Source organism: Papilio xuthus, unplaced genomic scaffold (assembly GCF_000836235.2).
Source record: "Papilio xuthus unplaced genomic scaffold, Pxut_1.1 DF827679.1, whole genome shotgun sequence".
NCBI lineage: Eukaryota > Metazoa > Arthropoda > Insecta > Lepidoptera > Papilionidae > Papilio > Papilio xuthus.
In genome coordinates this window covers 4,672,916-4,695,270 of record NW_013530970.1, presented here as the reverse complement: position 1 = coordinate 4,695,270, position 22,355 = coordinate 4,672,916, and the positions used below count along the sequence as shown (strand labels likewise).

Below are 22,355 nucleotides of genomic sequence, written 5' to 3'. Positions count from 1 at the left end.
TAAAAAAGTCGTTTAAATCACCAGAGAAATCCCTAATTTGCTCCGTTTGATTACCACTCTTGTTGACTACAGTGTCATTTCTAAAAAAGTCGTTTAAATCACCAGAGAAATCCCTAATTTGTTCCGTTTGATTACCACTCTTGTTGACTACAGTGTCATTTCTAAAAAAGTCGTTTAAATCACCAGAGAAATCCTTAATTTGTTCCGTTTGATTACCCCTCTTGTTGACTACTGTGTCATTTCTAAAAAAATCGTTTAATTCACCAGAGAAATCTTTATTTTGTTCATTTTGATTCCTATTGTTGTTGACTACAGTGTCATTTCTAAAAAAGTCATCCAATTCACCAGAGAAATCCTTTATTTGTTCCGTTTGATTACCACTCTTGTTGACTACAGTGTCATTTCTAAAAAAATCGTTCAATTCACCAGAGAAATTGTTACTTTCTGTCTCCGGATTAGTGTCATTATTGTTAGATGTTACAGAGTCTTTAACTTTAATTAATTCTTTATCATCTGTAAAAAAGTCATCTAAATCGCCTGTGTAATTTCTATTTATTACCGAATTATCATTGAAAAAGTCATCCAAATCACCGGCGTATGTTTGATTACTAATAGAATCTTTCATATAATAGGTGTCATTTCCTATTCCAAGAATTTCCCATTGTCCTTCATCATTTCTAGGATCTGTATTATCAAAAAAATCTTGATCTGGAATTTTTCGTTCTATTATTGGTTTTGTATTTAAATAATTATTGTTTTCTTTCTCTTTTTCTTGTCCTTTATACGAATTTACAATACTTATCACGGTTTTATTTGAATCACATTTATTTGTCCTGTTATGATTTACTCTATATTTTACCAAGTACTGGTAACCAGTTTCTACCCCTTTGTAGTTCTTAAAATTAGAATCATAGTGAATAGGTGACGTCCAACCTAAGACTGTAAATGTAGACAGCATCTGTTTAATCAAAGGAGGAATTTTGGATTAATTTACTTATATCATAAGGTGACAAATGTGCTAAACGACCACTACCCATAGACATAAATGCGTTGTCCTTCAAGACGGAAGAGATATCCTCTTTCTATGCCAGCGTGTGTCATATGAACTACCCCTTCCCATCTTTTCCTTATAAGAAGGATTACTGCGATATACCTTTCATTTTTTATATCATAAAGTGGCAACGAGCAAGCGGCCAACTGAAATCGCTGAAAGAGCGAAGTGACCGTTGCCCAACGACGTGCAATTGCATATGCTATGCCTACCTTTAATTAACGGAAGAGAGAATGCACAGAAAGAAAATATTTTTCCTTTCCATGCATCCTCTCATCCAGAAAGTCCACTTCCCATCCTTTCCTTTTAAGAAAAAGGGTAGGAAGGGAAAGAGGACTAAATTAGGCCTCCGGGATGCACATTCATCGTAGGAAACGCGGAATTGCTTTCACTTGACGCCTGTCTTCTGTGTGGTCGTGGTATTTCACCGGGCGTATGGGCTAATACGTGCGAAGATGTTAAAGCGTGCTCTACCACTGTTAAATTCGCCATTTATTACTACTCACCAATATTGTTAGCTGGTACATTTTTAAATCTAAACTTAAGTAAGGGCACTGGTAATTATTTTAAAAGCATTTGATATTTTAGTGGTTAATGAATCCTTTAATTTATAACGTTTCGTGAGTACTGCTATGTACAGTTTTGCAACTCCAAATAACGAATGAAAACTTTTAATAATTCGTATAATATCTTATGATCGATAGTTTTTGTTGCCCCGTCGTATAACAATTAGAAACTGTTGATTATTAAACAAACTATACTAAAACAATCAAAACTCGTACATCTATAATGAACATCCTGTATTTGAAAGGAAATTGCTTATTTTACGTGTAAAACGATACGAGAATTTCTAACAGTCCGTTGGTTTATTAGACCTAAATACCTGTATCAAACATATCGTCATCTCTATCATTATCTTTGACAAAACAGAGATAGCAGTATGGTTTAAAGAGAAATTTTGGTTTTAGAATTTCACGGTGATACAGGTTGTTTTTTTTTATGTAATTTTGTATTTAATTGTGGTTTTTAGTAGACTTTGAGTCAATTACTCCTCTATGCTAATATTGTAAATAGAAATGTTTAAATCTAGGTTATTTTGGTACAAACATTGATCAATTTTCACATGGATAGAATGACATTCTATTAATAAAAGCTTTCTTTTTTATTGGTTAGCAGTAAAAAATCTCTAAAGTTCTTCTTTTTAGTGAAAAATGTATTTACAATTTTCCGCCTATTTAATTCTATTAGGTTTTATATATGCGTCCTGGTGGCCGAATTTAGTCCCCTTTCCCTTCACACCCTTTTTCTTATAAGAAAAGGAAGTCCACTTCCACTTCCCAAGTGGAAGTGGACTTTCCGGATCAGAGGATGCATGGGAAGGGAAAATACTCTCCTTCTGTGCATCCTCTCGTCCGTCGATTAAAGGTAGGCAACGAATATGCAATTGTGTATATCTATGGGCAACGGTCACTTCGCTATTACAGCGATTTCAGGTGGCCGTTAGCTCGTTTGCCACCTTATGATAAAAAAAATATATATATCTAATTTTTAATACTAAAATATGTATTCCTACAATTGTCTCTAATTAGATCGTTTACCACTATATCGTTTTATACAATTATAGTTTAATTACTTTGAATAATCAATAATGAATCAAGTTTCCATTCATTGAGTAATGCCAAGATGTCCGGCCGCTAACTACTCGAATACCACAATTTAATTTGTAAATGTTGTCAATTATAATTTAAAATACTATTTTGCCACGCTCTTTTAAATAGAATATTGTTGGAAAAATATTTGAAAAATAAAATTTAGACATACGAATATTAAATATATATAAAAACGGCTAAACACTCACGTATATTCGTCCGGTGGCGGCACCGGGTAGTTTCGAGTTCATCGGGGGCCCTTCATCAGGGTGAGTGGGACTGGTATCACCCTAATGAAAGGCCCTCGATGGGCTCGAAACTAGTCGGTGCCGCCACCAAACGAATATACGTGAGTTTTTATATAATTTTTTATATAATGTCTCATGAAAGTTGGAATAATTTTATTCGATTAAGTTTCCACTATCAAACATCTATATAAAACGTGTTTCTATCTCTGCTTTTTCAAACAGAATCATAGGGATGGTATTTTTTATTGTATATTTGTTTCCGCCGTGTAAAGCCACGGTGAAACAATAACCGTCATTCGATATGTATTGGTAGATAATGCCTTTCTGTTTTTCTTTAAATACAACGAGAGTCAAATCAAGAAACAAGAGTCACTGCAGTTGAAACCCAAAGTCACATATTCGAAACAAATTCCTACACACATCAGATTCCAAGCAATTCAAAATCGTCAAATCGGGTCAGCCGTTTCGGAGATTACCTGAAAAATGTGCTTGGCGGACAGACAGATAAATTTATAAGTAAAGCATCTTGTACAAGAATTATATATTTTTAGGATATTAAAATAAAAATCAAACTAATTAAAAAGCATACATTTAATTCAGTCTTATAAATTATAAAGGATATGTACAAAATATATTTTACACAGCTAAACTAAATCTATTGACCCGTTTATTTACATACAAAAACATTAATACAACTTTAAACATGCGAATTATTGTTTGCGATCTCTTATTTCATCGGTAAAACGAATCGTACAGTCAGTAATAGCCATGTTCTCTGTTATGAAGTTTTGCAGATTTTTTACATCAGGCGCTGCGGGACGGTCGAAGGGATATCCCATAGCTCTCTTGTCAGGGTACTGACGGTCCCGAATACCGCAGTACGATGCAGCGTCATTGCAACTTCCCACCAAATCTTGCGCGACCTGTCAGGTAAAGTTTAAAATATCAAAGAGTATAAAGGATAACAGATTGATGTATTATCAAAGATTAATTGTATATTGGTGCCAAAGTGCCACATTTCAAGAAGGTTAAAAGTAAGTGACCTAACCGTTACTTTCTGAGACCAAAACCTCTCTATAAAACATATTATCATCGCCGTCGTTATCTTTGACTAAGCAGAGGTAACGATATGTTTTAAACGGAGATATTGGTCTCAGAAACCCATGATAAGTGATTTGACACAGACGAGTAAAAAAAACTTATAATGATACAAGGAGACTTAAATATTATACGTAACTTTTTGGTTATATTCGGTTCTTTTAAAGAGCTAAAAGGTGTGGACATACAGAAAAAAATAAAAAAGTTATATTGAAGATCTGTTCTGAGTAATTGTTTCGCGAAATCATTTGACTTTGACTTTCATCTTTGACTTACCCTATCGTCATTCCAGTTAGAGAACATAACGAAGAGGGTGACAGGATAGCCTCTAGTGGTTCCTTTAGGTATGAGCAAGTGATGAGGCCAGCCACAGCCGCAGAAGTCAAATTCTGCAACGCTCTGGTTACCGGCGGTGCCTTGCCTGTTCAACTGGTTTCGGAATGACCGCTCGTAAGGAATGGTCACTGATGAATCCAAACTTCTGCGACGGATCGTGTTTACTCCTTGTTTTACTGTTGATATGAAAAAAAATGTTAGTATTGAATGAATACTGTTAGGAAGAAAATGTGGTAGTGTATTGACCCAACACTAGCCTTAATAAAATGTCGACCCTTATGTCCCCTCACTAATCATTCTGACACTTGACTTTGTAACGAAAGCACGTCATTCGCGCCAAAGGATTCTAACTAATAATGATTAAAAATACGTACTAACCATAATTAAAACAGTAGTGGATTTAATATTGTTATCAAGGGATTTTAATCTTCCAAAATGGTTTACAATTCTAATTACTTATTTGAGGAAACACAAAAGAGAAATAAAAAAGAGCAACGCAGAGATAAAGGGAGAAAGAGAATCATTTATTTGTCAGTAAAATTGATATTTGATTAATTTGAAAACTTATTGTGTGTCATAAAATTAATTACTTACAGCCATGAGTGAATTTGTCAAGCTCAATCATGAGTTTCCTTTGAACGTCGAATGTCATTCTGTTGCCATTGTCATCGAATACAGGGGCCATGAAAATACGAACTGTGCCCATCGCATAGTTTCCACTTGTGTTGTTCACTTCGATACTGTAGAAAAGAAAAACCATTTTATCATTTAAGATCAATATTTTACATAACATCAGTTAAATTATTCAAAATTTCGTGAGACATTAAAACAAACTTATATAAAAATGGACGCGAAACTAGTCGGTGCCGTCACCTCACGAATATACATACGTGTGTGTTTTAGACGATGTTATGTAAGTTCAACATAACAGCAGCTTTGTATGAGAGAGAGAGAGAGAGAAAGCGAGAGAGAGGGAGTAGTTTTAGAGTTCAAAAATAGAAACTGTCTCTTCTCACATCTTTATCTCGATTGACTTTTCCTTATTCTATATTGTCTACTCTCTCTTATCTATACTGTATTCTAGTGTTGTAGTTTTTGAGTGACTGATTTTTTATTGTTTTGATTTTAAAGTACTATGACTCGATTCAAATTTAACGTAATTGTTAATAAAAAAATAATACTGACACATAGTTGAATTCTTCGTGCTGTAGGTGAGTGAAGCGAGCCAGTACGCTACCACGAGGCGTGAAGTCCAAGCCTCGACCCAGTTCCACGGTGCTGCGCTCCCAGTGTGTTCCAAACACATTGGTGCCAGCGGGACCTTCCACTTTTATTGAAGTCACATTGATATTATTGTACACGATCTGTAAAACAAAACAATAGGAGTCATGAAGTCTACCAATTTTAGATTGGAATAGCTGTCGTCTGCGGCTCCGTCCGCGCGGTATTAAAAATAGATGTTGGCCGATTCTCAGACCTACTCAATATGCTCACAAAATTTCATGAGAATCGGAAAATTGTGACACGAGAATTTTATATATAGGATAATAAGAACTTACCTTGTCTTGTGGGTAGGGAGGAAGTTTATTTTTATACATCTGGAAGATGTCGTCGATATGAGCGTGCCAGCGGTAGAAAATTGGATCACGCATCGCTGTCGCGGAGTCGCCTATTACTCCAGGTCGTTCCTGTTAAAAATAACGCAAAACATATTCAGTAGAATTATCTTTAAGACTGTTTTTTATCTAAGCCATTGAAGAAAAGAAAGAAGAGATATCGTTTAAAGGTAGGCAATGCAATTGTGGATTTCTGTGGACAGCGGTCGCTCCGATATTTCGGCGATTTAGTCGCTAATCTAGCAGTCGCCCGCGACTACGTTCGATTTAAAAAAAACATAATTAGTGCCTATGTGTTCTTCCAGACTATTATTTGTATGTCAAATTTCAACGTTATCCATTAAGCCGTTTTGGGAATATCTTTAAACAAACGTCCATCCATCTAAACATTCGCATTTATAATATTAGTAAGAAGTAGGGATACAATAGCGTGTCATTGTGGAATTAAATTCTTAAACGAACTGCGCCCCAATTCCATAAGAAACTGTTTAGTATTCATATAAAACAAAACCTTACCAAATGGCGATGATCTGGGTCGTGTACGTATGAGATGAAAACATGCCCCATATTATGATAATCGCCATAGTAGCCCCTGTTGACGCTGAGGATGGAGGACTCCATGATGTTGCCCAAAATATCGATGCCAGTTTCAGGGTTTAATGGCATTTTATAACCAGTAGTTCCTGGCTGGAGAGATAATTGACAATGGTATTATTTCTATAATTTATATAATAACAATTTCAACGTTTGAAAATTAATCTTTATGAATCCTTTTAAAAAAAAAATAGCAATTCATCTTGTTGTACACTTTAATGTAAGATAAGCATAAGTTAAAAATTGTTGGTATTTTTTAATATTTGTTATATCGATGAAAAGAATATATTGTAATGAACATCTATTACTTTTAAAGGGAGTATTTGCAATTGACGTAAAGGGTATATTTAAGGCTAGGCTTAAGGTATAGACTATATTCTATAATAACTATTAGTTTAAAGTGGTTTAAGATTGCTTACAACTTACATGTAAAAAGTACTTACCATAAGCACAGCATTTTCTTCAATAGCTTGTAAAATATTATCTCTCCATCTCTCCATTTCTGAGACATCTATTCTGATTTGTTCGACTGGTCTATCCAAATCGGTTATAATGGACCCAGGAAATCTAAAATAAAAATGCATGTTATGGCAAAGCCTAGCTAAAAAACTTCGTAAAATTTTTAAGATTAAATGTAAATTAATAAATATAAGTATAAGTAAGGATAAAATGCAAAACATACGAGTATGAGATGATTTTAGAAAACCATGAATTTTTAACGTTTTAAATTGTGCATAATTAAACTATCCATTTAAGTAGAAGTACATATTGTAATCTAACTCAAAGGCAGGAATAATAGTGTAAGTGCTTATTTGCTTATTTTTTATTTTACCTTGGCGGCCAAGCACGGCTGGCAACTTTAGAGTCCAGTTTGGGGAAGTAAGCTTCCTCAATGGGAGCTCTGAAATCTTTGTACATAACTACCCGAGGCAAGTCGTTGCAGAAACGTTCAGTATTGTATCTGGAACATCAAAGTAAGATAAAGAAGTAAGAACAGTATTTTAATAAGTCAGCGTAAAGGACAGCGTAGCTGGATTACCGTCTCCTTGTGAATCCAAAATTCCCGCAATAACTATTATATTTTCTGTTGCATCAAAGATACAGATAGGGATGACGATATGTTTTATACAGAGATATCGGTCTCAGAAACTCACCGTACATGAGTTTGCTTATAAGAAGAATAACATACCGTCTGATGTTACTTAGAGTCGTTAATCTTACTTGCTTCATCCATTTTCACATACCATTTCTTAAAAAGTATGAGTTGCCGTACATTATAAAAAGAATAAAAATATTTACCTTGCTACAATTTGTTGATGCATGTAGTAAAAGAGTTCACCACGCCTATCTTTATCAACTATACCCCCAGTTGTCAGGTCGAAGGGGTAGACGAGATGCCAATGCCAATGGTGGAGATTGATCGCGATGTCCTCACGGAAATATGCCACACGTTGCTCCGGCTCTCGATCTGATGCCGTCAAGTTTTGTGATATTGTTACTGGTATCTGGAAAGGGAACCAAATTGTGGTATATAAGGTGGATGATGTATCAACTTCAAAATTGATCTGATATCAAATTAATCAAACTTATATAAAAACGGCTAAACACTCACGTAGTTTCTGAGTGAGCTAAGGGCCGCGTCCGCGACATAATACCAGTCCCACTCACCCTGATGAAGGGCCCGAAAGTAGTCGGTGCTACCACCGGATGAATTTACGTGAGTGTTTAGCCGTTTTATATAAGTTGATCTGATAGCTTTGAACCATTGAATGACAGTAGTAATGTAGCAGTCACAGACGTGCTATTGGTCTCAGACTTCTGGTGGTTAAGTGGAAAAAGGAGTCTGAATATAGCAAGAGAATGATCTTCCTACATTGACTTTGGATAAAGTGAACAGTGAGCATCATTTAATTGATGACATTAACGGAGGAACTAAAGATTATGGGGAACCAAAAATAGTTTAAATTTACCCTCGGGCCAGTCTTAGCAACACTCGTCGCTTCTCGGGCTCTTCGGAACACTTTTGGGTCCATAAATTTATCGGGAAATGTTTCCGTAAGAGTTGGAATATTCAAACCTTTCGTGTCATCTCTGGAACAGATAATTTAACTTACGTCAATATTACTTAAAAAATGATTACGAAATGAGTTCATGTTTAATAGTTTAAAGAAATATTTGAATCTTTCTATGGTTATCATTGATAATACAGAGACGCGATGTGTCTTTAAAGACTTTCTTATCAAAATATTTTCCTTCTCTGTGTTAACGGTAAAGAATCACCATGTACAACTAACTGTAAATATAATGTGTAACATATTTTTTTTAAATTCATTTAAAAAGGCAAATATTTGATTTTAATTTCTCTCCCAAGTAGGGTTGGCGAGAGGCAGGCGGCCGGCTGTAATAAGACCAAAACATTAAGATTTATAAAACCTTGTGCGCCATACCAAGAGTTGGATGGTGACATCAGCTCAATATATGTCCCCACTGAGGGGTTTTGAGCCTACCCTAAGTTAAGGGTGACTAGGGCATAGTCAACCACGCTGGCCAAGAGCGGCTTGGTTGACTTCACACATATCTTGGAATTTATTCTCAGATATGTGCAGGTTGCATCACGATGTTTTCCTTCACCGTAAGAAAGTCGCATATGTAAATTGCAAACACATTGGTACATGGCGGGATTCGAACCCAGGACCTGCAGATTGCAAGTCAACTGCTTGATCACTGAGCCACCGACGCTCAATGATGATATGTAGATTTATAAATAACCTGTGTAGTAACGCGACGGAGAGGCAGTAGTTAAACATGTACGGGTTGATATGAAGCTGGCAGTACGACAATATAGAAGTCAAATCGTCTATGTCACGCATTCCTGAAACAAAGAAATTGGTAATTTTATCATCAGGCAACAACTATCCAAAACTAAAGATGGTTTAGTCTGGTATCACAAATTTATAAAACTTTCATAAACAGGGTGTTAGCAACAGTTAAATACTAGCTGTCGCCCGTGTTCCGCGAGGAATTAAAAAACTTTATGTTCTACATCTGTACCAATTGCAATTAGATCCATGCATCCGTTCCGGCTTCTAACGTACATCCATCCAAACATTCGTATTTATATATATATATATATATTTTTTATATCATAAGGTGGCAAACGAGCGAACGGCCACCTGAAATCGCTGAAATAGCGAAGTGACCGTTGCTCATAGACATACGCAATTGCATATGCGTTGCCTACCTTTAATCGACGGAGGAGAGGATGCACAGAAAAAAAATATTTTCCCTTCCCATGCATCCTCTCATCCGGAAAGTCCACTTCCACTTCCCATCCTTTCCTTATAAGAAAAAGGATGGGAAGGAAAAGAGGACTAAATTAGGCCTCCGGGACACACACTCATCAGACGAAACGCGGAATTGCTTCCACTTGACGCCTGTCTTCTGTGTGATCGTGGTATTTCACCGGGCGAGCCGGGACAATTCGTGCGAAGATGTTAAAGCTGGCTCTACCACTGTTAATAATGTTAATAATAATATTAATAGTTGTTGAATTAAATTAAGTTGGCTATTTTTGATTGTCTTCTTGCTCCTTTCTCGTGCAAGAGGTTGATAGTTTGATTTCATTATCCCTTGATTTTGGAAAACGAATACAACTTAAAACACTGAGTGAAGTTCTTCATTTGTTTTCTTACCCAAAAATATATCAATCAATCTGCCAGCCATTTCTCTATGTGTAGGCAAGAAGACGGAAAACTGATCGTTGTAGGGCAGTTGCTTTGGGACGTCTAAGTTCGGCAAGGCGATGTTTCGAATTGGTATACTTCGACTAGCATCGTTACCGAATCTGTTCGAAAGACTATTCGACAGAGACTGGTATTTTTCCGGCTGAAATTAAAAAAAAGAAATGGAGTGCTTATCAAAAGGACTATGTATTAAAATGACCAACTTTGTCGCGGTCAGCTTACAAATGTCCCAATTGATTTTGTTCATCGTTTTCGATTTACTCCCAACAAATTAAATTTTAAACATAACCTAAATTAGTAACTCATGTCTTGTCACACATTACGATATATTGACATTTTTTATTATGTGACTGTTATATTGATTACTAGCTGTCGCCCGTGACTCCTTCCGTGTGCTATTAAAAAAAACTTAATTAGTAGTAGGTTCTCTTCCAGACTATGTTCTAAATCTATGTCAAATTTCAGCAAGATCCATGCAGCCTTTCCGGAGATATCTTCAAACATCCATCCATCTAAACATTCGCATTTATAATATTAGTATGAAGTTTTAAATATTTTCTGATTTACAATATTTATTTATAAATAGAATATTAAATTAAATACTTACATAATAGTGGTCCGGAATTTCGAAGACTGCTTTTTCATCACCTTTTTGCATAAAGCATGGTTCAGTTGGACGGTCAAAGAATAATAAAAGATTCTTCTTTTTCGTATCCGCCATTTTGATTTTTTTATTGAGATATCAAATTGATTATTCGAAACGAATTTTTTTTATTTTTTTTTTATATTTTTTAATAATGGAATTATTTTATATTATGTAAATAAAAAATATAAGTATAGTTAACCGTGAAATACACGGTTAAACTGTAAATGTTAAAAAATTTCTAGCTGTTTATATACTAAAATTTAGGAAATTCCCAAATGTGACTAATTAATAAAAAAATACAGTGGGTTCCGTACATTTCGGACTACGTTAAAATTAAGGGAGCGCAAAAACCTAATCGTAGTCAGAATTACGTTATTTGTTTTATTACTAGCTATCGCCCGCGACTTTACCCGCGCGGAAAAAAACGTAATAAGTAGCCTAAAATGTCATTAAGATCTGTTGATTCGTTCCGGAGATACCTTCAAACAAACATCCATCTAAACTTTCGCATTTATAATATTAGTAAGGTAGTAGCTACGAAAGTTTAAAATTAAAATTACTGGTGTTCGTTCATTGGTCGAAATTCGTCCACAAGTCATAGTAAAATATACATTTCTTTTATTAAAATATCTTTAATTCATTTGTTTTGTAGTGGTTAGTTATTTAGTAAGATTATATTTGAATTATTTAGTTTCCTAGAACTAAGATTGTTAATAAACAGTTGTCTTTACGTATATTAGCCAAATTAAGTGTAACTTTCACGTATCAGTATACGAAATTTCCTTAAAAAGGGGTAAAAATATCCTGTATTAAAACGATACGTTTTAGTTTCATGAACAAAGAACCCTACTTGCCTATTTGTATGCGTGTGAAATTTCGGGGCTTGTTAAGAATTATTTATCTATAGGAAACTGTGGTAAGTTTATCATTCGTAAAAGCCCACGTAACGTAGATTGACAATTCTTTTTTTTTTTTTTTAAATAGTTCATTGCCATTATGAGTATTATCTGTCATATTTATTATACTAGTAATTTATTATGGACGAAAAAGTTTTTATGATTTACAATATTTTATTATATTTAAGATTTTTGTTGAAATATATAGTCTTACTAAATAACTAACCACTACAAAACAAGTGAATTAATTAATACTATATTAAATAAACTATATACTAAAACTAAACCAAAATAAAAATAAAACTAAATAATATAAAAAGTCGACCCCAAATCGCTGCGCTCGCACGGTATTTACAATATTAAAACTGGCGAAATTATTATTAATAGTTTTTTTTAGATAAAAGAAAAAAAACTCATTTTTTTTGGTGAAAGATAATGATTTATTCAGTCTTAAAAATTACAAAATAATATATACAAATATTAACAGAGCTTTACTAAAATAAATTGACCCATTACATCTAATAGTTATTACTAATGTCCATTATACATGCCGAGTCACATTTATAGCTCAATCGTCGTATCCATATCAAGCAAGTAATGAAAAGTACATCTCTATAATATGTTTTATAAAAAAAACATAGAATTTATTTCGCGCCTCTGACTCTGACAGCATCAGTAAAGCGTATCTTGCAATCAGTGATCGCCATGTTAGGTCTCAAGAAGTCGTTGACAGTCTGTACTGCTGCAGGCACAGGTCTGTCAAAGGGGAAGCCCATAGGTCGCTTGTCTGGGTACTTCCGGTCTCGGATGCCGCAGTAAGATGCCGCGTCTTTGCAGGTCCCAACTAGATCTTGTATGACCTAATAAACAATACGAATAAGTTAAATGTAATAGGTTCATCATCATCAGCTCACTATACGTCCCCACCGAGACGCTCGGAGCCTACCCTAAGTTAAGGGTGATTAGGCCATAGTCAACCACGCTGGCCAAGTGCGGGTTGGTTGACTTCACACATATCTTTGAATTTCTTCTCAGATATGTGCAGGTTGCATCACGATGTTTTCCTTCACCGTAAGAACGTCGGATAAATGTACATATGTAAATCGGAAATCGAAAAACACATTGGTACATGGCGGGATTCGAACCAAGGACCTGCAGATTGCAAGTCAAGTGCTTAACTACTGAGCCACCGACGCTCACAGGTGTAATAGGTTATCTGAGCTAAAATAAAAGAACGATGCGAATAAAATAGCAGACCACAATGTTTTACAATTGCAATACAAATCTGTTAAGTTACAGATTTCGAAGCCTTTATATGACGAAAAGATATGTCAGACTTCTGTCGACCTAAGCTAATGTATCAAATAGAACAAAATCAGGGTTTAAACGCAATCTTGTAGTATTAGGCATTATTATAACCTTAATTATCTAATGGGAAATAGACTTACAGCATCATCAGCCCAGTTAGAAACCATAACGAATAGTATCATTGGGTATCCCTGCTGTGTGCCCTTAGGCAACAGCATATGGTGCGGCCAACCGCATCCACAGAAGTCGAACTCCGCCGCCTCTTTAGTGCCAGGATCTCCAGGTCTTTTATTCTGGTCCATGAAGGTGCGTTCGTATGGTATAGTCACTGATGACTCTATGCTGGCACGACGAATTGTATTCTTCCCGGGAGCCACTGCAGCATAGATATTTTTTAAATTCCATATTGCAGAATCAAAAATATTGAATAATGTCAATAGGTTTAAATACTAAGTAAAAGATTTAGAAGAGTTAATTAGAGAATAATTAAAAAAGTAAAAAATCTAAACAGAGAAAAGTCTACAATCATCAAAAGTAGCCTCCGAATGCTGCAATACTCACAGTCTTGAGAGAACTTATCCAGCTCGATCATGAGTTTTCTCTGATCGTTGAACGCCAGTTTATTTCCTTTTTCATCTGTAATTGGCGCTAAGAAAATGCGCACGGTTCCCATCGCCTTTTTACCAGATGAATTGTCCACTTCAAGTCTGTCAATAGAAAAAAGAAAATGAATTTATACGCATGGTTCCTACTGCAATACCCTTAAACCCTAAACCAGAAAGTGGTAGAGCTCTCTACAAAAAAGTTATAATAAAATTACTTTATTTGTGTGATGTCAATAAAGTAATGCCAATAAAGGCGCTTATTCTTTTATCCCCCTTTCTCTATTTTCTGCCATCTGGCATTCACCTAAAGAGGTCAGCGGTTTTCGGGTAAAATAAAAAACAATTATACTAACACGTAGTCAAACTCATCGTGTTGCAGATGAGTGAATGTCGCCAACACACTTCCACGTGGAAAGAAGTCCATGCCCCGTCCCAGCTCCACTGTACTCTGCTCCCACTGGGTTCCGAATGTGTTCTTACCAGCCTTGCCTTCTACTGATACAGAAGACACGCGAATACCCGGAAAGTCCAGCTGTAATTATATTTACTATTTTATCACAATGTCGCGATGTCTATAATTTTTAGTGCGCTATTCTGAGAAGTGATTTAATCAATTTTAAGTCATCATCATCATCATCAAGAACCTTTATCTACCCACTGCTGGGCATAGGCCTTTCCCAATGCCTTCCACGGTACGAGCAATCCGAATCTGCCTTCCGCATCCAACGACCGCCGTGCGAACTATGTCGTCGGACCAACTGGACGTAGGACGCCCCATTTTAAGACGGTTTTCATTAAATGTACCTTATCATTGCCGTAAGGAGGCAGTTTGTTTTTGTACAAGACGAAGACGTCATCAATGAAGCCATGCCAGCGGTAGAACAGCGGGTCACGCATTGTTGTAGACGGGTCACCCATCACACCGAATAGCTCCTAAAATTTATGATAGTTATAGACTATTGAGTTCAAGAAATACAATGCTCACTGCAAATTATTAGAAAGTCCTGTACATAAGTAAAGAAAATTGCAATTCAAAAGATAAACACCAAAATATTATAATATTCAAGAAGGAACCATTTGGTAGATGTCTCAATGTAACACTGTAAAATGGTATGAAAAAAGAACGAGTTACAATGATCTAAATAAAAAAAAACCGGAGAACCGTTCAGACTCAGCTGAGTTACAACAAAACAAAATGATATTGACTTATGCAATAAAACTCACTAAATAGCGATGATCCGGGTCATGAATGTATGACATCACAGTGTGACCCATGTTGTGGAAGTCGCCGTAGAAAGCGCGGTTGGGAGTAAGAATTGACGCTTCCATCAAATCTCCCAGTATATCAATGCCCTTCTCTTCGTCAAGGGGCATTTGTGTCCCATTTGGCTATAAGTAAATTTAAAAATGTAATTTGGAATCCAATGAAAGGATGTATGCAAAAAGTAAAGCATTTTTTTATTTTGTTTAAAGTTTATTTGTCTTATACAAAAGTAATGTTAACTAACCAAAAGAATGGAGTTACTATCGATGGCTTGAAGGATGCGATCTCTCCATGTTTCCATTTCTGACAAATCTAATTTGATTCTTTCAAGAGGTCTGTCTAAATCCCGCATAACTGAGTTCTCAAACCTTAAAAAAATTATTCCTTAAAAACATTATTCGAATCCAAACTGCGATCAACTACTCTTGATGTCAAACACAGATAAGCTCTTTAGTTTTACAATAGTAATCAGTCTTACCGTGGTTGCCAAGTGCGGCTAGAAACTACAGAGTTAAGCTTAGGGAAGTAAGCCTCTTTGATGGTCTCCCTTAAGTTGGCACCAAAAGGTGCGACGCGAGGTAAATCATTGCAGAAACGTTCAATATTGTATCTTGCAATGATCTGTTGATGCATGTAATAGAGCAACTCTCCGCGTCGGTCCTTTGCAACGATTTCACGATTGGCAGATTCAGGTGGGTAGACCAGATGCCAGTGCCAATGGTGCAGGTTGATGCCAATATCTTCACGGAAGTATGCCAAGCGCTGTTCCGGTTCTTCGTCAGATGCTGTTAAGTTTCTTGGAATAACAACCGGCATCTGGGGAAATATCAAAAAGTTATTAACAAAGTAGGTTTTATAATGTAAAGCGTAAGGCATTTCCCCACGTTAAAAAAAAGTATTAAAATGTTTTTTTTTTTTTTAATTTTTATTCTATTGTTTGAAATGTACCCTTTTGCCTGTTGTTATTACACTTGCTTCGGATCGCATACGGTTGAACACCTTGGGGTCAATAAACTTATCGGGAAATGTCTGTGTCAACGTCGGGATGCTCAAACCTTTTGTATCAGGCCTGAAATAGAAGACATAATACTGTAAGAAGTATTCTTTTCAAAGAACAGGAAAAATCCAAGTTATATACTAAAAATAATATAAGGACATAAATGTATGTACATACTAAAGAACTGTTAACATTTTAGAAGTACTCTTGTTCAAAAGGTTGAAGAATGTATTTAAAAAATAAACTAAAGATGAATTATGTAGCTAACCTGTGCAACAAAGCAACGGTGAGGCAATAGTTGAACATATAGGGGTTGATGCGGAGCTGACAGTAGGAGCAGATAGATATTAGGTCATCTACATTGCGCATATCTGAAAGGCAAACAGTAATTATCAAATGCAGCTAGATCTGTGGAGATACGGAACTTTTTTTAAACGTCAAACGAGCAGGCGGTCACTTCAAAAGCGAAGCGTAAACGCGTCGTAAAAGCAAGGCGCCCGCTACCCATAGACATCCCCAAATGCAGATGCATTGCCTATCTTTAATTGACAGAAGAGGGGACGCAAAGAAAGGGAACATTTCCCTTTCCTTTCACTCCTCCGTGAAATCCGCTACCGACGGAAGAGGACTTAAATTAGGCCTCTGGCACTCACACTAGCTAAACTGTTTCGTTTGACACGTATCTTTTGTGTGGTCGTGGTATTTTACCGGACGAACCGGCCCATGCAGAAGATGTTGTCTACCATTGCTTAATGCTATTTAAAACTTCATATATACACTTACTAAGAAATATATCGATGAGTTTTCCCGCTATCTCCCGATGTCTGGGTATAAACAATGAGAATTGAGCGTTGTAGGGCAACTCCATAGGTATTTCTAGATTGGGCAGAGCGATTTTACGGACAGGAATAACGCGTTTAACACCTTTGCCGAATCTATTAGATATCATGCCAGAAAGTTTTTCATATCTCTTCGGCTGCAAAAAACATCGAAAGTTAATAATCATAATACAATTATGTAGTCATTATATAATTCGAATGAAAATTGGAACGGATGAGAAAAATAATAGATAGTTTATCTTCTTCATTAAAGTAAATAGGCAACTCCTTAGCTTGTTGCTATTGTCTTTTGGTAGCTGACACTTAACTCGGTTGCTCGTTTACCGCCTTTTTTCACATAAAATCCAGCCTGCTTCTGACCAGGCTGGAGTCAGAGTTCCGACTCTATATCTACTTTATGTCAAGGCATACTTACGTAATATTCATCTGGCAATTGGAAGATTGAATTTTCCCCCTTCTGTAGGAAACATGGCTCCCGCGGTCGATCGAAGAAAAGCAGTAAATCATTTTTCATGTTAGTCATTATTTCGACAATTTAAACCTGCGTAATTAATTTAAATCTTTTTAAACAGTCTTATTTAAGATTTCCACAGCATTGTCAAATAGAGTAACCGTGGGATTCTAACACCAAAATTTCTATATAAAACATATCGTCAACATATCTTTGACAAAAACAGGGATAACAATACATTTTAAACGGGTATTTAGTCTCAGAAACTCACGGACATTAGATTAACCGATTCTTGCACATAAAATAAGTCAGATGATAGTGGGTCATTCCTTGGATTTAAAACAATGTGAAATAAGGTAAGTGATATAAAAACATCAGAATTTAACTTAAAGTACATGAAAGTCTATATTTAAAATTAATAACCGATAGCCGATGTGCTTTAACCATTAATTAAATTAAAAACATGATGAACTCACCACTAAACTGTCAAAAGTAGTTATACAAATATATCAAAACTAAAGTGCGCTTGTTTTTGTTTAACGATGGTATTTATAGGTATATTATTTCCTTAAATAATATTCCTTCTTCATTAGTTCATTTATGTTCACGTTTTATGCCGGGTTCTGAATATATATTACTAATATTATAAATGCGAATGTTTAGATGTTTGTTTGAAGGTATCTCCAGAACGAATGAACGGATTGGCATATGTATAGAACATAGTCTGGAAGAACACATAGTCTACTAATTATGATTTCTTTTAATTGCGCGAACGGAGTTGCGGGCAACAGCTAGTTTAGTACTGATTTTTTATATACTTACATAATATAAGTCAAAGCACAGATTTCTAAACTGGTTTACTTTTAAAGCATAAATACTAAGAAGTATAGAAGCTTTATGATTAATAATTTTTGTATCTGGTTACATTAATACATAGACGACATTAGACCATTATAAAAGAAAACTCACCCATCGTCGTTTATCGTTTTAAATAGTAGCTTAGTGTGGATTTTTCACACTTAATCTATAGACATAGATGCAGACGCATCTTTCTTAATACTGATTACGATTTATATAATTTTAGACATGTTTGTTATATTTCTTGAATAAATCGCCGAGGGATTCCTAATACAAAACGTATGTTAAGAAAATTATCTAAAAGGAAACTGTTGTTTGTTGTATGTGTATTTATTAAATGTTTATTTTAAATTAATTATTGTATTCACAGATGTTCCAGTGACTTAAATAATTATGACAAATTTATTTTCTTACGAATTTACCTGTTAGAGTTTTTGATTTTTATTATACCATGTTATTTTTGTATAATGATTGAGGAAAACTGAAGAAAGTTTTTCTCGTAGGTACCTTACGGGCGCATGGATCGAAATTTGGCATAGATGTAGAAAACAGCCTGGAAGAACACATATACTACTAATAAATAAGTTTTTTTTTATTTTTAAATTCTGTGCAGACGGAGTTGCGGGCGACAGCTAGTTAATAAAACACTAGGCTATTTTTTTTTTATTTCGCGCGGACTGAGACGCATGCGATAGGTAGTTTATAAAACATATCGTCATCTCTGTCATTATCTTTGACAAAACAAAGATAACAATATATATTTTAAACGGAGATTTTAGAGAAAGCTCAATGGCGTATATTAGTTATCATATATATCTTTTACCTTTTATAACAATACTAGCGGTCGCCCGCGACTACGTCCGCGCGGAATGAAAAAAAAAACATAATTAGTTTGTGTTCTTCCAGACTATGTTCTGTATGTATGCCAAATTTCATCGAGATCTGTTGATCCGTTCTAGAAATGCTTCAAACAAACATCCATCCATTTAAACATTCTGATTTATAATATTAGTAAGATGTTTGAGAAATCCCCTAGGGACAATATTCAAAAAGATACATTTTCCTGTTTGGATTTCTATTATTGTAAAAGGAATTTATACTTGTTGGATATTGTTAATACTGAAACCAGTAGATCGATTAATTCATATACAACATAGCAATTTTATTCTTACTAATATAAATGCTAAAGTTTGGATGGATGTATGTTTGTTATTTAATAACTCCAAAATGGGCAATGGATTTCGGTGAAATTTGCTACATGCGAAGAACATTGTACTTACTACGTTTTTTTTCCCAAACGAAGTTGCAATCAAAAGCTAGTATTATTATATGAGTAATATAACGTAGGCTTTTTTTGGAAACCAATTGTCGTAATTTTATTATAATTAATAATCAAAGATTTTATTTGGTTTGATTAAATTGATTTTCACTTTGTAGAGGTATATCGTCAATTCGTTAACGTTATTATAGAGAAACGCCATCTATTTTTTAACATTGGAAACTTTTCCATTACATTTTTAGTTTGTTAAACAATAAAAAAAAATTAAGCAAACATATTGCAGAAGAGCAAATAAACTCTACATTAAAATATTGATATTAATTTGATTCTTTGTCTCTGTCTATAGTTGCCACCGTTTTCTCAAGTTGAGTAAGTTGTGTTATTAGTTTTAAAGTTCACAAATAGATGGCGCTGTACTAAAATTACGAGAGAAGTGTTACAAAGCGCAGTGGTTAACCAGCAGACTTGTTATATGTCCGTAACATTAGGTTTGACTCCTAACAATGTGCCACCGGGATTTTTATGAAAGAAAACATCGTGATGCTAACTGCTCATCATGTTAGATAAAAATGAAAACGCGTGTGTGAAGTCAACCAGCTCGCATAGCACCAGTGAGGATCAGGACATGTATTAGTTTAGCCAACGTTACTCAAATTTCAACACACCGATAGTAAGGTCGCTCAGCTCGCTTGCTCGTCATCGGTGGCTCAGGGGTCAAGCACTTGACTTGCAATCTGCCGGTCCTGAGTTCGAATCCCGCCATGTACCAAAGTGTTTTTCGATTTCCGATTTACTTATGTACATTTATCCGACGTTCTTACGGTGAAGGAAAACATCGTGCAACCTGCACATATCTGAGAAGAAATTCAAAGCTATCAGTGAAGTCAACCAACCCGCACTTGGCCAGCGTGGTTGACTATGGCTTAATCACCCTTAACTTAGTTTAGGCTCCGAGCCCCTCGGTGGAGACGTATAGTGAGCTGATGTTGATGATGATAGTAAGGTTGTGTTTGACTTATTTTAATATATTTTTTAATAATATTAGCTCCTGCTTTAGTATATCGAATTTCGCTGAATATGAGTTCCCCGGAATTGATTTCGAAAGAATTTCTTTCATTCTATTTTATTTCCGATAATTGCATTGATCAAATTCATAAACTCTTTTACGTGGCGTTAATACAATTAAGACTAGTCTTTGAAAACAAAAGACGTCGCTAACTTCAAAAGAATTTCGCGCCATTATTTCTTTGCTCGGAACAATACGTACAATGCCGAGAGGCTTTCCAAATGAATTCTTAAAAGGCGTTAGATAAAATACATATGTAAGATAAAACAAAACGTCGCAATGCAGACTTTTCAGTTGTTGATATTTTAGAAATTGTTACAACGCCGATCTATTCTGACAACATGCCTTGCTATTCTGACAAGGCGTACTGGTAGGGAATTGTTAATTGGTAAATTAAAATTTATCAACAAAACTATTTTTCATTAGCTCACTATACGCACTACATAATCTACCCTAAGTTCCCCTAAGACCCAGTGCGGGATGGCTTCACACATATCTTTGAATTTCTTTACAGATATGTGCAGGTTGCATCGCAATGATTTCCTACACCGTAAAACACATTGGTACATTGGATGGACATGGATTTGAACCCAAGAGGTACAGATTTCAAGTCAAGTGACCTCTAAGCCGAGGCTCTAAAATTGAGTAGTAACAAAAATTTCACGCCCTTTAATCCTTTGAAATAAAAAAAAAACAAAATGATTTGCATAGGTATATTAGCATTTAAAACACACGGGTTGTACTCCTAAAATCTTAAAAGCGAACGAATTCTATCAGTAAAACTATCGAATACCGTGTACCTCTCAGGGGAAATCATGGGATGGAGGTGTCCAGTGGCATGAGCGAAGGAGCCCAGGGGGATTCAAATAGAGCTTGTACGTGACGTGTGAAGGAATAATTTATTAACCCACAGAATTTGACATTTACTATACAGTCAAAGAATTAAATTACCTTCCCAATTAAGGTCGAATATCGTACTTTAAACAGTGTCAGAATCATTAGTGAGGAGATATAAACTTCGACATTTTAGTAAGGCTAGTGTTGCGTACACCGGCACACTGTCGGATTTTCTTCCTAACAGTATATATGTTGCTATGACAAGTTGTAGTGTATTATGAGCAATACAATACCAAGGTATAAAAAAGGATTTTTTACTATTAGCCACCCTTCTGTCTTGGATCATCGGATAGCACCCACTTGAACTTCATCTAGCGACGCCCTTGTCTATCAGATTAATCTAACGGTAAGTTAAAAAGGTTCCTTAGTGTAAATTTGGTGATAGAAACATCCACTAAGAAATTTCTTACACAACTTTCAGTGTTGCAATTAAATATTTAAATACAACACTCAAAGTGTTCATCTAACGAAGAATTCTAGTTTGTTTAGAAACTCAGAAACAATTCAACCGAATTTTTAAATTCTGATATCAACGAAAATCTGTTTTATTTGAGACTGACGTATACTATATTTGTTTATTTATTAATTTGTATGACTGTAAGGTTTTTTTTAGTAAAGAAATCATATAAAGAGCAAAACGTGAACAAAGAAATATACACTGAAATCGATATTACAAAAGTATTTTGATGTGTTCGGTGCTAATAGATTGTGCTAGGAGCTAATTTATACTAATATTATAGAAAGAAGATTTGTCTGTTTGTTTGTATTTAACAGGCTCCGTAACCACAGAAGCGATTTGAAAAATTCTATGATTGTTGGAAAGTTACATTATTCCCGGGTGACATAGGCTATATTAATTACTAGTTTTTCTTTTAATTCAGCGCGAACGAAGTCAAGGTCAACTGCTAATTCGT

At 35.2% G+C, this 22,355-nt stretch overlaps 2 protein-coding genes across 2 annotated transcripts; both read right to left on the bottom strand.

Moving 5' to 3' along the window:
• Positions 1-3,521: 3,521 nt before the first annotated feature.
• On the bottom strand, positions 3,522-11,175 carry LOC106117805 (phenoloxidase subunit 1). Its single transcript, XM_013312250.1, has 13 exons — positions 10,943-11,175; positions 10,285-10,477; positions 9,362-9,464; positions 8,563-8,683; positions 7,892-8,097; positions 7,425-7,553; positions 7,036-7,159; positions 6,515-6,685; positions 5,942-6,070; positions 5,568-5,746; positions 4,977-5,122; positions 4,323-4,558; positions 3,522-3,871 (listed from the first exon to the last, which is right to left on the bottom strand). The coding sequence occupies exons 1-13, from the start codon at positions 11,054-11,056 to the stop codon at positions 3,659-3,661; spliced, it is 2,064 nt and encodes a 687-aa protein (XP_013167704.1). The 5' UTR covers positions 11,057-11,175; the 3' UTR covers positions 3,522-3,658.
• Positions 11,176-12,309: 1,134 nt separating this feature from the next.
• LOC106117806 (phenoloxidase subunit 1) lies at positions 12,310-17,880 on the bottom strand. Its single transcript, XM_013312252.1, has 13 exons — positions 17,818-17,880; positions 17,306-17,431; positions 16,835-17,027; positions 16,320-16,422; positions 16,003-16,123; positions 15,533-15,870; positions 15,299-15,422; positions 15,015-15,179; positions 14,595-14,723; positions 14,144-14,322; positions 13,747-13,892; positions 13,326-13,561; positions 12,310-12,737 (listed from the first exon to the last, which is right to left on the bottom strand). Exons 2-13 carry the CDS (start codon positions 17,411-17,413, stop codon positions 12,522-12,524), a joined length of 2,058 nt encoding a protein of 685 aa, XP_013167706.1. The 5' UTR covers positions 17,414-17,431; positions 17,818-17,880; the 3' UTR covers positions 12,310-12,521.
• Positions 17,881-22,355: the final 4,475 nt, after the last annotated feature.

Coding starts and splice junctions, on each gene's coding strand:
- LOC106117806 (XM_013312252.1), bottom strand. CDS start 17,413: ATGACTAACATGAAAAATGATTTACTGCTTTTCTTCGATCGACCGCGG. Junction 16,124..16,319: donor ACCGTTGCTTTGTTGCACAG/GTTAGCTACATA, acceptor CTTCTATTTCAG/GCCTGATACAAAAGGTTTGA. Junction 13,562..13,746: donor GGATAAGTTCTCTCAAGACT/GTGAGTATTGCA, acceptor TCTATGCTGCAG/TGGCTCCCGGGAAGAATACA.
- LOC106117805 (XM_013312250.1), bottom strand. CDS start 11,056: ATGGCGGATACGAAAAAGAAGAATCTTTTATTATTCTTTGACCGTCCA. Junction 5,123..5,567: donor CACGAAGAATTCAACTATGT/GTCAGTATTATT, acceptor TCTTTTCTACAG/TATCGAAGTGAACAACACAA. Junction 3,872..4,322: donor CTAACTGGAATGACGATAGG/GTAAGTCAAAGA, acceptor TTTACCTGACAG/GTCGCGCAAGATTTGGTGGG.